Here is a 17,968-nt window from a genome sequence, read left to right as displayed (position 1 = left end):
ACAATTTCCTCCACAATTAAAGTTAACAAAGTGCGTTTAACGCAGAAGAACATTTAATACAAAGGATCTGTCCAGGTTACATAAAAACGAGAAAAGGGCATGGAGGTTTAATTCAATTATGAGAATGAATGTAAAAGGTACTCTTATGTCCAAAATAAGCAATACATAGATCTGCAGAAATAAGCAATACATAGATCTGCAGAAATCCCCAACGAAATGGGGCTATAGTGTAAAGTAGAACATAATATTGTATTCTTTGTTATGATTTAAAATGTGTTTCAATGTAAAGCAAAAAGAAGGACTTATTTGGAGACTTGTTCGAGGACATAATGAAAAGACTAAATGTAATGAATTAACCTCAAACGAATGTTCCTTTTCAATGAACACACACATCTAAAGTACTCGGTAAAAAGAATTTCATGTCAAAGTGAAAAACCACGGATAACTTTCCGCTTTTCAACTTGAGAACTTATCCATAACTGAAATCAGCCTTGAGGTAAAATATACAAAGATGGAATGAACTGCCCTGAGATATTAAATTATACACAAGGGCACACTATTATGAGTTTCCTAATAACCTAGAAGAGAGAATTAAAAGAGGAAGTTCTGAGTCTTGGCGCTTGAGTTCTGAATTGAAAAATGTTCATCTCTGCAGAGTACTGCTTTTTGTAATGTTCATAGAAGCAGGGAAAATGCAATTTCAGAACCTTTACAGCAATGAGAATGGCAGGAAGGTTTTTTTAAATGTGAAGAGGGGGTCCAAAGTAGAAGGGGGAATACATAAGATGACCTGAGTAAGAACTCTTACCCTGCAGTCTTCACAGCACTGTCCATGGGCGCACACAGCGTCTCCCTTGAGGGTGCACGTGGTGGCGTTGCAGCATGGGTTCATACATTCCTGGGATATGGGGAAGAAAACAAAACGTTTAAAATCATGTGGACGTGATCTTTGTTCTCTCAGCTGCTCACAGTCAGATCGAGACTTCCAGGTCAGGGGGGCGGACTTCCTGTCAGGGGATTCCCACTTCTCTGACCTGGAGAACTTGACTCAAACTCATATGTTCTTGATTTGGGAATGGTGTGTTTGACAGGATGACCTGGGTGGGGTCAAAACGTGGGTGAGGTGAAACAAGAGATATAAGTAACAGTTGGGAGGGAGATCTTCAACTGAGATTTGATGTATATAGTGGAATAATAGACTATTGGGCTATCGTGGAAAGGAGCAGGAGTGGATCTTGAGCTTTTAAGAGACAAAGATTGTAGCCACTTCACCACAATGACATGATCAGAGTGCTGCCGGCAGAAACCGACAACAAGAAGAGAGAGGAGACATGAGGGGAAGTGGAAAGAGAAGTAATGCTGTAAAGACTTCAGGGACGGTGTTGCAATGTTAATCTTCTATTGAATGCCAAGACACATCAGCTTTGTTTTCCAAGTAGTGTCACACATCGCACCCAGGAAACTACTCCCACTATCGTTTATCCCTTCTCAACGTGGCTGTTTGTGGGGCTCCAAGGTAAAGAAGAGATTTGATGAGGGCTGGGAACTGGAGGCAGCCGGCTTGTCGGACGTCTAATTTTCAGTTGGTGTGCGGTTTTACGAGTCTGGCTGTTTACTTCGTGGCCCTGATGTAAGCCTATTGTTTAGAGAGGGGGGAAACGGTGGCTTTCATCTCTTGGTCTATGTGGGCAAGCGGATAAAACAAGCAGGCCCTTTGTGGTGACATCATGGAGGGGCAAACTGGCTGAGATCGAGTTAACAAATGTAAATCATAGTTTGTTCGTTGGTGGTAAAACACCATGACTCCACTAAAACACTGCCTACAGTGGCCTGTAAATAAATAAGTGCTTAGTCGCAACACCAAAGAAGCAAAAACGCTGTTGAGTCATTTTAAAGCGTTGTATCAGCAAAATTACGAACTTAAGTATCCATTTAAAACATTTATTCTTTTCAATAAACAAAGCTGTCTTTAATCCTGGTTAGGAATCACATGTCGAGCTCTGATGTTAACAGATGCATTATGAAGCCTTCTCTCTTTTCTCCTCAATAGATATCATGTGAGCCGGCTCATTATTGCCGGCGCTTACCGTTAAAGAACACATACAAAGATAGTTTCTTGAGGAAAGAGACATCACTCTGTAACACCAAAATGTGTTTATCAAATACATATTGTAAGTTAACCCACATTATTACCTCCAGTATTCGAAGTAAACAGCTTGTAGAGAATACGTTGTAAAATCGATCAGGCCATTTCAATTTATCAGACAGATATTTTATTATTTAATATCTTAAGCAGACCTTATTTTTAAGATTGAAGATCCAGACATTGTTTCATTACATTACATGACATTTAGCTGACGCTTTTATCTAAAGTGACTTACAATAAGTGCATTCGACCAACAAGATACAAACTTGAAGAAAACAGAATCGTATAACTACATCAGGTTTCATAGAGCAAAACCATTTTAAGTGCTACTCAACTGGCTTTAGATAAGCCAGTCCTTTGTTAGTATATAAGTGCTTAGTTAGTATATAGGTGCTTAGTTAGTATATAAGTGCTTAGTTAGTATATACGTTTTTTTCTTTTTAGTTTCACCACCTTACATTCTCCAGCAAAACCTTGAGATATTTTAATGAATAAATATGAATGTTTATTTATCATCAAATCTCCACATCGCTGAAACTGAGTAATACCTGCTTCCCACATATGACTAAGTTCACTTCCCATGGTGCCTTGCAGTGTGTGTGAGGCAGAAACAAAAAGGTACATCATACATGCTTTTGCAAAGCCAAAGAAAGCTTATTTCAGCTTTGTTTGTTTCTTTTGCCACAGTTGGACAGTGGTTTGATTAATGGGCCTTCAACCAGGACATGAAGTCCTCCTGGCAGCCTGTCAGGGCACCGCTCAGCACATGTGGGACACTGGGGGAAGGTGTGATGTAAATAAAACGCTTCGCTTCGGGTGATTTGCTCAGCTTTTAGTCTTTTTTTTTTTTTTTAAAGTGGGTTCTGATGCTTTTAAGCCCCAAACACAAGGTCAATGTCAACAGAAAGTTTGACCTGATATGTGTTGTGTTCGGTCGGGGGGTCTGAGGGAGCTGTTGAGACTTTCAGTGTTCTGGATGATTGCTCACAGAACTGTTATTTTCTTTGCACCATAGGCTTTGTAATGGCAGTATAAAGTCAGAAAAGCATGTGGTACCAGTATTTCCCTTGTGTTTGAGTATGGGGCATTTTATAATAATTAGACATGAAAATCAGAACTGTTGTTGGACATTTTTGGGAAAGGACCACCTATGGAATCTTTCTGAATCACATTAACAACACTTCTTAAATCACCAAAGAGTAGAATATTGATTTTCTGAATTGTTTTTTGTGATCTAATATTTGTATACAGCAAATACAATCAGTGCTACACACTTGAAGTTACAGACTTATCGACTAAGCAAGTCAGGACAAAGATGTCTGGTCTCCATCTTACCTCCGGCTCCCCACAGTCGCACTCTTCTCCCTCCTCCACGTAGCCGTTGCCACACTTTTGTCCACCGTAGAGCACCTTGACCTCGGGCATGTTGTCCAGACACATGCCCACGCCTTTCTCCAGACTGGCAGCAAGGTCTTTCTTACTGCATGTACTGAACACCGTTGGAAAAGGATGCCTACAAGAAAAATGGAAAAACAAAGTTGACAGAAATTAAGAGACATGGCTTTAATGACATATAAATGTCACAGATTTGCCCTAGACACAGAAGGATCACGAGCAAAATGATCTGTAATAAAAGTGGATTCAAGCGTTCAGCTGAGCCAGTACATGAGCAGAGCTGCCACTGGTTCCTTTGTTCAATATTAGTATTTAATGGGGCTTTTCACACAAATGTAATGGTCTACTGACATTGTACAGTATAAGCTCCGGGTCAATAGATTTTCAATCCTACTCAATTCATAAACGGGCCATCAACTATCCAGAGAAACATTTTCTCTGGCAGTTACATTTGCAAGAGGCACATCCTGGCAGCACACGGACAATTTAAGCAGCTGACTGGAGGGAAGCGTGTGAGGAGGCGTTTGTTGGACCTGGATCACTTGTGTGTGTGCGAGCACATGTGTGTAGGTGGAACATTGAGAAAAAAGCAAGACTGAAACCACATCATTTCTAACACATTAATTTCCCTCCCTGGTATCGCTTACCTGAAGGGCTGACTAATGTCTAATTTAGTGAGTGAAGAAATTGGATTTGGTATTGAAAATGGGAAAATGTTATGACTTGTAAAGATGAAACTGTGTGATAGGCCAATAACAGCTGTGAAACCCGGGGAATGGCCCTCCTGCTCGAGTGAGCTTCTGCAAGTCTAGGAACCAAGGACCAGAAATAAATAGGCAGAGAGATGGAGAGAAAAACACAAATAATATGGAGATGTGTCGGAGAAAAGAACAGAATAATACAGAGTGGGGACAGGAACAGAGGAAGAGACTGAGGCATCAGCAAAGGGATGGAAAAGCATCTATGCAGAAAAAATATACAAGGAATACAATCATAAATAGGAAAAACACATTTCAGATATTGTGTTGCTTAACCAGAGGAAGGGAAAATGAAAAAATATATAGAAAAACTATAGAAAAATTATTTCTAAGAAAGTGGTGGATTTGGGTTCATTCTAGCACACTGAATGAACAATGTAACTTTTAAAACCTTTGCTTAACCCTCTGAGGACTTTGTCCCCGCTTCGACGCCTCAAAATCGATTGAATATTTTGTATGACATTGTTTTATGTTATATACTGTTTGTCAATTTTAAAAGGTTTTTATTGTACTGTATTGGACTCGAATGTTTTGGCATTGCCTTTAACACTAAACACAACACACTGGAGGTATAATACAAAAAAAGCCACAGGACATACTGAACTACAACACAGAGTAAAAAAGGAATTCAACCATCTTTCTACCTTGTGCTCCATGCCGGCTAACTAAAAAGCAGCATCACAAAGGAACTGACACAGAAAGCAGGCTTTACGGTGTAACATGAGTATCTCACAGCTACCACAGCCATAATGGCACTGAGCTTAGTTTCAAAAGGAGGATGTGCGGTGTTAGACAGCTATGGCTGGTGTTGGCAGACATGGCACGGCGAGAGGCGGCTGGCATCTGATACTTGAAAAGCTCGACTTCAGACAGAAATATGTCATACACGCACTTATGCAGCAAAAGACCAACTGGGGTCCTGAAACGCAACAGGGCGTGGAGACTGTCTGCAGAGCTTGACGAGGCAGATTTGTGAAAACATTACACAGAATATGTTATGTGGAGCCTGGCGTTGGACAGAGGGGAACATTAGTGTGTGATGCTTTGCCTTTGCCTAAGGGGGATTTGGCTGATGTAACTGCATGGTTATTTCACTGTTGTTAGTTGACTATAGTGAAGTTCCTCCAGAGGGGACTGGAGATAACGTTAGAGGCATTTAATGCAAAGACGTCAGCTTTTTCCCAACGAGAACACATATATCCAGAGAATATTTAACACAGAAAACATCCTCTTCTAACGCCCACCCTGGGGTGAAAGTGTTGGGTCTTCACTCACACCTTTATGTGTCAGCTGCTTTCATCTGTCACTGACCAAAAGCCAATCCACCTGCCCTCGTCTGCTCCTTTAATCCTCCTCCGTTACACAAACAGAAATAAGAGCTTTGCTACCCTGTGCGTTGACACCCATACAGACAAATCAAGACTAAACCATCTAACAAAGTCCCTTGCAAATAGCATGGGCTGTCACTGATAACAAAACACAGGCATGCTTTGGGATCGGCATGAAGGGTGACATGTGTAAGGGGCAAAGTCTGTTCTCAATAAACTGGCATTAATGTTAAAGGTTCTGTGGAGATTTCTTTACTGAGAGAAATGTGGTTTCTTTAGACCAAATGAGACCCAAATGGAAAGTCTTATGAAGATAATAAGGATAAATGTATGTTCAAATCAACAGATTATCCAAAAGCACTCTTGCGTTGGGATAACTCATTTGTGTGGACTGTAAACTGATTTATCTTCTAAAACACTGACCTTCTCTGACAAAAACACACTTTATCTTCAGGGTTAACCTTTCTCAGCACATGTTAACTATCAGTAATATACTGTACAGCCCTCCTATTGGTTCCATGATTTAAAATAATGACAATATATACTGGTAAATGCCAAGGTCGAGTGAAGCTGAGACACATGACCAAAAAAGTAATGCAACATTACTGATTGGATTTTGAACGAGGGTAATGACATTTAAAGCCAATTAAACACAGCTATCTACAAGTGAGCCATTAGGACGTGCCCTGTCATTTATATGCTTGACGATTTAAAACGGAGGGCACCTCGAGCGGCCGCGGCGGGAGCCAGGAAATCCTTCCAAATGATCTATGTTTAAATAATGTCCAATGTGGCCAGTTACTTTGTATGAACAGGGCTTTGGTAATTGCAGCTGACATCCCTCCGGGTAACAGGTGCCCGCTCCATCCTGGTAATACATTCAGTGTCTGCCTCATAAGGTGTCCAGGGATGATACAGGAATATGTTGCTTCTCCATCACTCGCTGCCTAGTGCAGGTTTTTATGAGAATGAGCGGATACGACGACGAGAGGCTAACTGTCCCGAAACTGATGAGAACAAATGCTTTGCAAGTGTTTTTGTGCCTTTTGCTGAATGTCTGTATCTGTTATTTGGACGATAGGAATACATTTAAATGAACAGGAAAAGACAATATTGAATAAGAGTTAATTAGGTATGCAATGCAGATGCTGAGTATGGAAGAATGGGGAATGTTTAAGAGCAATAAGCAATGCGATTGTTAAAATGTGATATTTCATAAAACTGTCAAAACTGATCTTGGCAGGAAAATGTGTCTTTAATCTTTTTAAGAAACTTTTTTTTAGGGCCTTAAATGTTTATTTTATGTATGCATGCAGTTAAATTGTGAACCTTTTTTCTACACATAGATATATTTGATAAGTGCCGTATTTTAAAGCAAAACTTCTGGCAAAATATATAGAAAAACCCCCAAAACAACAACCATGTTCCCACCACCACGATAGGAAGTCACATTACAGCTGAAAACCCACAGAGAGACACACAATAAATCAGAATTAAAAATGTAGAAAAAGCTCAAATGTACAGCTCTCAGTCTTCATTAGACCCGTAAAGAAGGTGTGTGTTATTACAGCTGAGACCACACAGCTGCTTGAGCGGAGCACAGAGTGTAGGTTTCCCTGGATAATATTAGCATAAAGCCCCGCTCCCTTCCCAGGTGAAGTTTGCTGGGGTGGAACACATTTCCCTGCACATAACTGTTAAACTAAATCCAATTAGTCAGCTCCTTTCTGACTGTTAATGATGTTTGGAAGGCAAATATGTCGTTCACGCTGAGAATAAAACACTGTTCATCATAATCTCATGTACGCTTTACAGCCTTAAACATCTGTTATACTCTAAACGTTTTTTTAAATGATCATTTATACTTTCCTGACGACATGAAATAACTTTTGTTTGTGGGCACAAATACTCCACAGGTTCCCTTTAACCCCATCCCTCTTTTGAAAGTCAACAGACATGGCAACACCAGAGGGGCAAATGCCTGTTTGTCTTGCCTCTTCAAACATTACTGAATGCAATTTGGAACATAAGTAATTATCTTTTTCTTTTCTTATTCTTACGGCCCATAAGAAAGCAGAGCAGATGAAGTTAGATGTATGAACGCACATATTTCCTCTGATGGTATTGTTTTGGAAATCCATTAGCACCCAGAAATAAAACACACAAAGCTTTTAAAGAGTTTAAGCAATGATATAATGAAGTAATATAATGCTCATTGCATTCCGTAGTTGTGGATCATTTACCTCAAAACAGAAATTAGGGAAGAATGAACAATCTCTCAAATGAGTTAGAGAAGTCATTCAGTATGTTTACTAAAAACAAAGCTCTAATTGTTTCTGTAGTCTGGATGTTTAGTTGGCATTATGTTCTCCACCAACCATAACAAAGGTTATGTTTGCATTTAGTGTGAATCAAAGCTTGCAGTCTCTTTCCTCCCCGTCTTTGTGGGTGCTTCATCTTGGCACACACACTTTGATTTCCACACTAAATGTACTGTGGACAACTCTAAATCCGATTTTGACAAAAGTAGAACTGTGGACAGGAATCCTTGAAAAAAAAAGGAAATGAAATAAACAAAACGATCTTCTAAATCCTAAACCGCCTGTTTGTCATTCAGCCTTCCTGCAAAAAGAATCTACCAAAGCTCACACATTATACAGAGATACAGTCTCTTGTGTGCCAAGCCGCTTTGCCCAGATCTAGAGCCATATTTGCAGTACAGATGATTCCCGTCAGTTTGATCATCTCGACACGTGAGGCCAGAGGGTTCAGAGGAGGAGGAACACACACATTGGTCACATGAGGGCTCGTCTATTTGCAGCCTCTCTGACTGACATCAAGCTGTCTCTACCGCTCTCTAAGCTGCTCTACTGACTGACATGCATTTAGTCCAAGCTAAGCAGGAGAGACATGTCTGACCTTTTGGTAAATGTTAGGCTGCAACACTGGCTGGCAGGAGCCTTTGGTGATTAAATATGATGAAAAACAGAAGCAAAACACAAGCTTAATTTACTGAGAATATTTACCCACCAGCAAGCTAGCTACCTGTTTTCCTCCTCTCCTCTGCAGAAAGTCTTCACATAATGACATTATGTACCTTTTCACCTCAATTGCACTGTCAATTCGGCAAGGAAAAACAACAAACGCAAGCTTTCATGCTGTGTTGACAAACAATGCACCTCCTTGGCCTCAAGGTCCACCCCCGGCTCCCTGTTGGGCTTCACCTCTCTCCCAGGTAACACGTATAAACACAAGAAAATACGTTTGAGCTTTCTCTCCACGTTCACCTGACGCAACTCTTAGCTCAACTCCTAAAAGACATCCCCACTTCAATATGTCCAACTTTGTTTCTCTCATCCATCCCTCAAATGCTCATTCTTTGGAATGACACAAATCTCTCGTGGCCATACTTCAGCGCTCGTACGCCTTCCATAGACGTCCGTGTGTACCCAAACAATTACTTCATTGTCATCTTCCTGTTTGTCTCGTACCTCAACCTCCTTGTGTTTCTCGCTCTGCTTTACTACGGAGGGGGATAAAAGAGAAAATAAGGAGTGCTTCCTTGCTCTGCATGTGTATCCAGGCATGAAGCCCCTCTCTGCGGATCCCTCTCCGTGTGCCCTGGCTTTGATTGCAGCTGGCAGCGTCACTGATAATCTCGTCATTTAGATGCAACCTGTCCTCTCCTCCATTTGCAAGTCTAAGATGGGAATATTCCAAACGCATAGTCAAATGAGCTGCACTGCTTTACAAAGATGTGTTTTATCATTCAGGAGGCATCTTGGCTTAGGGTCAGAGGGGGTTGCTAGTATATGTAAAAAACGAACTATACTGTGATGAGAAAATGAGTTCTCGATAGGTTTGTAAATGTTTGGGATTTGTCAACAGGAAACGGTGAAGACGGTTCAGGAAATTCAATTAGGGAGATAACCAGCTGAAGTGAACTTGGGTAAAGTCATTTGAATCTTTCATGCTGGCTCATGCACTGTGGCCAGATGTGTTCCCAGGACAAACTTTTGATATCATCTAAACAACAACATTGTCTAGACAACAGTGGATATCAAACATGAAAACAAACACACGCATGATCATCATTATAAAAGCAATATAAGTTTAACTTTGGGAAGAGGTCAAATAAGCTATTATCACAATATTGCAAAGCATTATGGGAAGAATGGCCTTGTGTTACGCATCAGGCATATCCAGAGCGACGTAACCACTCATTTGCAGTTGTGATTGGGGCCACCTGACGAATGTAAGTCCAATATTGACTTTTATTTACGCTCTGTGTTAATCTTAACCGACTCATGAAGTAATGATCCTTCTCTTTAGCGGTTTGATGCTAATTGCCTGTCAGTGCAGAACAGGTGCCAGCATGTTGTAAGGAAAGCAGGTGCCTGAAATAATGAAAGCTGTGATGGAGCGCTAAAGCTAAATAATCAGCAGAGACGCTTAAATAGTTCATAGATTCACGGTCCAACATGTTGCCAAAGGACTAAAGTAAAACATTAGCAGCTAGCTAACAACACATTTAAAAAAAAAAAACTATATACAAATAGGGACCACATTCACATCACACATATTCTTTAAACAAAATGTGTCAATCAAATAATGTAGGTGGCACACCTGGAAGCTGTGATCCTATATACGATTGCTTTCTTTGTATCATGTTGATTCTTTATATAGTGATTGTATTATGTTGGTTGTTCTTTACACACAACATCTATTGCACCTAACTCTCATCGGTTTTGAGGGTCCAAGGACACAGAGAGTTGTATGCCTTACAACTGATTGAAAAGCACCCTGAGGCAAACTAGATTTGTAATATTGGGATATATAAAATAAATTGACTCGACTAGGATTCTTTGAAAGATCAACCGCATCATAAAAGTCAATGAGTACCAACTTTCAGCAAGCAATGGTCGATGCACAGATACGATATTGATAATTAAACCGAAGGAGAACATTGCCAGGGAAAATGTCAGCATCCCACTGTGTATTGATTTAAAACTCTACTGAGCAAATGGAGGAGCGAGTTTCAGAAAGTAAAGGTCGTCCCTCTCAACTTTTAATGTGCCTGATCTGATAATTAGATTGCAGTATGCACTGGGCTTTGTAAACAAACTCTGGTGTAAATAATGTAATAACAAGGTGACTAATTTCCACCCATTTAGATCATGTAGTTCATTATAATTTAAAACCTTTGAGCAGCCATGTCATTACGCTGAGTGCATATGTAAAAACCACAGTGGATAAATCCAGTGGTGTTATTTGCTGAAATAAATGTTGTATTAGGAGAGGAGCAGGACGAGCTCACTGTTGCCAGCGGCTGCACTGACATGCACTCGTTTAGAAAGCCCCTCCACTCCCTCCTTTCTATTCGTGCAGTAAAAGGTTATTCTGGGACATAGTAAGATATATTATTTATGTGTTTCTCTGTGCACTATGTGGCTTTTTTAAGGATGACCTCATAGACCACTCATGGTTTTCTTCTTCTGTGTCTCTGCTGATTTCTTAACATAATTGAAGCCTATATCTCCTTTGAACTTCAAAGTTGAATGATAATAGTCACAGCGTGTGTTACTTAATTCAAAGGAACATTGATTGTAGTGTACCTGTTCAATGTGATGAACTCAAGCACAGCCTCTCAGACCTATTAAGTTTAATTCTGACTACAAATACCGGTATTTACCTTTTTTAGCATTTCTATACATTTGCCCTCTTGTGTTATTATTATGTCTTTCGTCCATGCATCTTAGAAGTGGGGGACACATTTAGACTAGGGATAATGTTGTTTTTTGTGTGGTGGGTGGGCCATTGAGAGAAGTTTCGTTGATTTGTATTTTAAAAACTCAATAAAATATTTGAACAACAACAGTAGCTCTGCATTTTAGCCTTCAGTCCTCGTCTTCCTCGCAGTGTTGTGGAGTTGGTCCTGACCACATTTGTCTGCGGGTTGTGGGACTCACCATCAGACAAACTAGACTGGCACCGGACCAAGAGTGAAATCTGGTATTGCACTCTGGGCTCTCCTTATCTGTTGGCTGTTTACTAACATTCACAGAGTCCATCATTCGCAGCAGCAGTGTTATCTCAGCAACCCAGGCAACACAAGTGGAATTCAAAAGCAGCTGCTTTAGTTTCAGGCCAAACTGTATGTGTCTGTGTGTGTGTGATTCATCTCAAACAACAACACATAAACAATGAAGAGTGATCCAACCTGTGGAGCTCACTGTGGGAGATGTAATCACTTCTTTTTGACTATTCAAGTTAATAGAATGTTGGACTGATAAACATTTTAATCCAGAAGCCGTGCGAAGCAAGGTTTTAAAAGGGTAATTGGTGCTAAATCAGGGCACCCACACACAGACAAACAGCCTAAATCCCTAACTGTAAACCTGTCTGAAATATGACGGTGTGTGGCAAAGGACATTTCATACGAACAGATTACATCTATCTCAACAGGTCCAGCAGCAAAACGTGTGTCTTCCATTTTGGTTGTCAAGCCTAAATCATAGATCTTACTTAAAAGTAGGGCTGTGCGATTATGGCAAAAATCATAATCACGATTATTTGGGTCAATAATTGATATCACGATTATTTTGACGATTATTCATTGACCATTTATTGAACTTTAAAACAAATAATATTTTACCAATAAACAAGATCAACAAATATGTTGGAGCGCACTTCCAAAACCATACTAAACATATATTATTAATATGATAAATAAAAATAAATTAGACCAAAATAAATTAAATCAAATATGATGCAGTGCACTGTCACAACTTACTGAAAACTCCTTAACATATAGCCAACATTTTGGTAAAACATATTCAACATATTCCACTCCGGCCAACCGTCATGGTCCAGAAGTAACAGGAAATAAATGTTGAACTACAATTTAAGACCAAATAAAAATGTTTAGGCCACCATGGCAAATGCTGGTAGGGCTGCTCATGTCATCTCTTAAAGATTTTTTGCAAGAAACACCAGCCTGTTGACATGGTCTGGTTTCAGAGATGAGCGCAGGCAGGAGACAATAATGCCACCTGTACTGAAGACCCTCAGCCACGCCCCGACACATGGGGTGACGCCGGCCAATCACAAAGCTTTGATGCGTTCAAGTGCATTATTCTGGTACAGGAAGATTATGTTACAGGACATTAACGATAAAACTGAATATTGTTGTTCTATTTTTAGACACATCTCGCGATCGACTGGTTGGGCAGCCCTCGGCTAGACCATAGGTCTGTTGTGGTAGCAAAGTAGTCAGCTGAAGCCACATCTCTCTCAACTTCCCCACGGCATTTGTCATATAGTGCAGGCAGCGCAGACCTGCTGAAATAATACCGAGACGGCATCGCGTAACGCTTGTCCAACGTGTTGACAAGTTGCTTGAAGCCCTGGTTGCTAACAGTGCTAACTGGGCACATATCTTTAGCGATGTGAAATGTAATGACAAAGTATTTGCAAATAGTGGAAATAGTTTTACCCTTCTTTTTAACGAGTTGCTGCTCTTGTTCTGACATCTTCGCTCGCGCTGAACACTCACAACACATGTCACACTCCCACGTGGCTGAGTGGGCTTTTAGGGAGGGGCGAAAGCGCACCCAGCTAAATAATCGTATTTTGTCAATTATGCTGTTTTCATAATCGTCGCAAACCATAATCGTAATCGTGATTAAAATACGATTAATTGCACAGCCCTACTTAAAAGCAATCAAAGCGATACATTTGTTAAGAAAAGGATCACCAAAAGTGCTCACCCTGTGGAGGGGGTCATGATGCAGCCCCCGCGGTCAACGGTCATCCTGCAGCCACAGCCGCGCTCTGGCGTGTCGTGGTTCATCCCAAAATTGTGTCCAAGCTCGTGTGCCAAAGTCACGGCTGCACCCAGCGGGTTCTCAGAGTGATCCTGCAGTGGGAAAAAAACAGACACCCCACAACATGAGAACGTTGTACTTATGTGGAATTGTGTATGTTTGACTGTGCATGAAGTGCTTTGAGTAAAAAACCGAAGTGCACCGTCACTCAAGAAGAAAAGAGGGAAGTGACAGTTTGAGGAAGACCATTTTCAAGCTGAAGATTACCCAATCAGTTCAGTAACTGTAAGACCTGCGCCCTCCCCCTTCTTCTATGAATTATTCTGCTCATGGAGGCCTGAATTCATCTGCGACTCCATTACCCCTGCAGACCCAATCATAGCCGCCGCTAGTGAAGACAGCTACAGTACTGCAGTAAGCTCCATAAACCTAGCGCTGCATGGATACGCGGGAACACTGCCCTTCACGAGGCAGACAGAGACAGAGAATGGCATTTGAATGGGTGACTGAGCAATAAAGTCAATGTAGCTCTGTAAATAATGTATGTATGCCAAGGTGAGACAGGTGGAGATTAATGACACGCTGACAGGATCCTATCCAGTTCCAAAGGTGTTGTCTTGATGTAATGATCTTTCTGCGTCATTAAGCTTAATTCTGCAGTTTGAACTAATTCAATTACGTGAGTTAATTAAGAGGTACACACAGTTGTTGTTAAAGTTTTAGGACATTCGATGTACTTCATGTAATGCAAAACAGTAGAACACTGTTTAATAGACCTAAATCAATCTGTATCATTTCCGTGTGATTTTGGATGTGTTTCCCACATTGATAGCGGAAAAGTTTGACAATTTAGATTAGAAGATCAGTACCGATCATATGTATACACGGTACATATAAACATGGAGTAGTTGATTATCTTAATCAATGCAACCCAGAGAAGCATCTTCCAGCCTCAAGTTAAAACAGATGATACTGTATAATTGTGTTAGTCATATATTTAACAAAGCTAATGAATGATTATGATAATGATGAACCATGGCTACATCAACATCTATCAAGGAGACAGTCGCAGGAGAGCAAAATCACATTTTCCATTGAGACAAATCTTCAGCACCATCCTCCGATCTTGAAAAAATACACTCCAGTTCTTATTTGTCCTTCAACCCTTTGGTTCTAACAGAATTTCCACACTTGACAAGATGGATATCCGTGTGATGTTATCCAGCTGCCGTTTTCAAATCTGGCAACTCCTGAGAAATAGGTCACCCACGTAGCTACTGTATATATCTCTCTGTGGTATTCAAATGTTCTCAACATGAGAAATGTACATGTGGAAATCACATGCTTGCTTTGAAGGAAGGGTCATGTGTCAAAGTTGAGGGCAAGCAAATTTATGTACTGCTCTGATTACAGAGCAGCATGATGTGGAGCTGCACCCTGCCTTTTAACAAGAAGGATGGGAAAACTTTCCTTGGCTTCTGTCATGTTGATCAGTGTGTGTGTGTGTGTGTGTGTGTGTGTGTGTGTGTGTGTGTGTGTGTGTGTGTGTGTGTGTGTGTGTGTGTGTGTGTGTGTGTGTGTGTGTGTGTGTGTGTGTGTGTGTGTGTGTGTGTGTGTGTGTGTGTGTGTGTGTGTGTGTGTGTGCGCGCAAGAGCAATTCATAGTTGAGTGCTTCCAAGCAAAAAAGTGTGATATCAGCAAAAATGGATGAAACTCTTGGAAGTGAATTCTTTGAAGGCGCTCTGAGCTATCGTTGTGATGGTGAGAATCTGATAGTGTTTGCTGCAAAAAGAATGCTCTGATAGTCTTTCTGATATCTTTTCTAGCAACTCCCTGAACAGCGCACCATATAAAGAACGTGATAGTGCCAGCTGCCACAGTTTAAACCTAACCATTCTCATATAAAGACTCTTGTGAGTTTAATGGAAAACAATAAATCACATTATGGTGTTTAAACTGAGAAAACATGTGGGCCAAATAAAAGATTTGAGGCTGATTAACACACATGGTTGTGTATGGTTAATCTCACCTGGAAGCCCTCTAACTGGTTACAGTGCTGTTCAAACCATCTGCCATGTGTAAGTAATGGGGAAAGACAAACATCTGGAGATGCCTGACAGCAGCCACGGCCAGCAGAAAACATATCTATTAATGGGGGAAACACATCTGAGCTGGGGAGTAATAGCATTGGGCTAATTTCTACTTTGTGATTTGGCATGTGTGTCAAGTGGAGGCAGTGGAACCCAACAGGCTCCTCAAGCTAATTTACTATGTGCAATTATTTAGTGTACCGCGGGTTATGCACAGCTTTGTGTTTAGATACAATTAAAAATCTGTGCACTAAGAGCTGGTATAAATAATTGATCACTTCTCATTAAAAGGCATATGTGGCTTTGTTTAAATGGGCCGTATTATGCTAGATTTCAAGTTCATATATTTGTATTCTGTGCCTCTACTGTGACATGTTCACATGCTTTAATGTTCAAACAAAGTTATTTATTTGTCTCATACTGCCTGTGCTGCAGCACCTCTGTTCATCCTCTGTCTGAAACCAGAGCCCAGTCTGCTCTGATTGGTTAGCTGGCCAACTCTGTTGTGATTGGTCAACCGCTTAGAGATGCCCCGCCCCTTAGCCTATCATGTATTATGTGGTGGAGCACTAGTCAATAGAAGTTCTAGTGTTACATAGTGATGTAATTGTGTTATAGAACAAAGGAGTCCAAACGTCCTCTGGAGAGAACTTTGCGATTGTAGCCTTTTGAAGGGAAAACCCCAGAAGGCATGCATGTACAGTATCAGGCCTCTTTAAACGTTGTTACATTTACCTCTGTGCCTCACCAAGGCTTTTAAAGATGCCACAGGGAAGCCTGATTGAATGATAGCAAGACTTCAGCTGACATTGAAAAGGGAGTGCTATCTGCAGTCCAATTCCTTTGTGTGCACGTGGGTGTTTGTGGTAAAAGATGAGGACATGAATGTTGACGGAGTGCCAACAAAAATATCATAATGTTTAAAATCACGTCTTCCTGCCAGCAAACAACGAACACCTTTTCTGTGGAAATCATGTCTGGATTGTGTTAGCGTGCTGAATGGGAACAATGTCCACTCTGATAACATCTGGCTTCACAGAGGAAGAGCAGTGTGGGAGCAGCAAGGAGGTTTAATGCTCACCATGACAATGCCTCCAGACTGCTCAGCCGTGCACATGCTCATGATGGGCGCCATGCCAATGGTGGTGCCCTGGAAGTAAACCCCGCTGCAAGCGACAGAAGTAGGAAAAAGAAGAGATAACATTTTATTAGGAGAAAAGTGCTCAGGTCTTTATGGATATACAAGCCGTTAAGTATTTGCATTTTGTGCATTTCTGCATTTGACCTCCCACATTGTCTACCTTGTACCATTTTTTGCATCTTTATTTATTTTTGTATCCAAGTATGTTGTTACCCACAAAGTGTCAATTAAATAATACAGCGGATTTTCCAATAATAATTTTCAGGTTCCGTTGTAGTGTATCACCTTAGTTTGTCAATACAATAGTTTTAAAACAACGATAACAGGTGACAGCTAACAGGGATCCATATAAACTACATTCATTCCAGAACGCTCCAAGAATGAACTTTCAAAAACGTGATTTACATAACAGCGAAATAAATTAATGGAACACAACGGGTGACTAGCTGTCAGTGTAATAATCCATGGTATCCTCTGGGAAATAGTCTGCACTAATGCAATGAAAAAGCACATCTGTAGCTAATGGCCCGGTAAGGATCTGTTTTCGTTTGTACCAGTACGGTCTCTAGTTTTTGATTTCTTCATTTGAAATAAAAATCCACCTGATGAGCTGAGCGTTGTCGTGAGGTTTCTGGGGCAGCAGTTTGACTTTCCTCCAATCCAGGAACTCGTGCAGAGTGTTGAAGGGATCCTGGGTGACGGGACATTTATCAGAGTCACTCCACACCTCCAGACCCACCAGGGCCACCCGGATGTTCAGGGCTCTATAGAACTGTTAGCAGGGGAGAGTCAGTGTGGATATAAGGCCAGGTGATGCTAACAGCAGGAGTTTGAGGCAGTGTTACTGTGGTTACTCTATCTCGCTGCTATAAATGAATAATACCCTAATGTGTGCATTAGTGAAAGTTCCTCTTTTCATGTTTTTCAAATGATCAGAGCACATCTTTTCCATGTTTCTATATTCTCTCAAGTAAGTCCATTCATCCCAAAGTGCCTGCTAGCCATAGATCTACATTTAAAGATATTTTATACAGACTAAAAGCAGCTGTTTTAATGGAACATTAATATCTCACAGTCATCCCATTAATCTCCTCTGCCAGAAGTATTTCTATTTCAGAAAGTGATTTATCTCCCCTGTGCAAAAGGAAGAGGATGTTGTACCTTGTCCACGTAATTGGCTATCTCTGCCAGTCTCTGTTTCACCTTCTCAACGTCCCTCCCCTGTTTCTGAAACTGAAATGAAAATAAAATGTAATCAGTGTTAGCGAGAATTTGAGAAGAAAG

The 17,968-nt window shown here is 40.8% G+C and overlaps 1 protein-coding gene across 1 annotated transcript in view; it reads right to left on the bottom strand.

The window, feature by feature from the left end:
• The window catches only part of adam12b (ADAM metallopeptidase domain 12b), an 84,789-nt gene that overhangs the window by 21,760 nt on the left and 45,061 nt on the right, over positions 1–17,968 (bottom strand). Inside the window, exons 8-13 of the mRNA XM_034100003.2 lie at positions 17,846–17,917; positions 17,287–17,456; positions 16,625–16,709; positions 13,397–13,545; positions 3,482–3,659; positions 809–898 (exon numbers count right to left, since the gene is read on the bottom strand). Of these exons, the coding sequence (XP_033955894.2) occupies positions 809–898; positions 3,482–3,659; positions 13,397–13,545; positions 16,625–16,709; positions 17,287–17,456; positions 17,846–17,917 (744 nt within the window). The remainder of the gene's footprint in view (positions 1–808; positions 899–3,481; positions 3,660–13,396; positions 13,546–16,624; positions 16,710–17,286; positions 17,457–17,845; positions 17,918–17,968) is intronic.

Source organism: Pseudochaenichthys georgianus, chromosome 15 (genome assembly GCF_902827115.2).
Source record: "Pseudochaenichthys georgianus chromosome 15, fPseGeo1.2, whole genome shotgun sequence".
Lineage (NCBI taxonomy): Eukaryota > Metazoa > Chordata > Actinopteri > Perciformes > Channichthyidae > Pseudochaenichthys > Pseudochaenichthys georgianus.
Note: the sequence above shows the minus strand (reverse complement) of the source record. Positions and strands in the feature narration are given on the sequence as shown.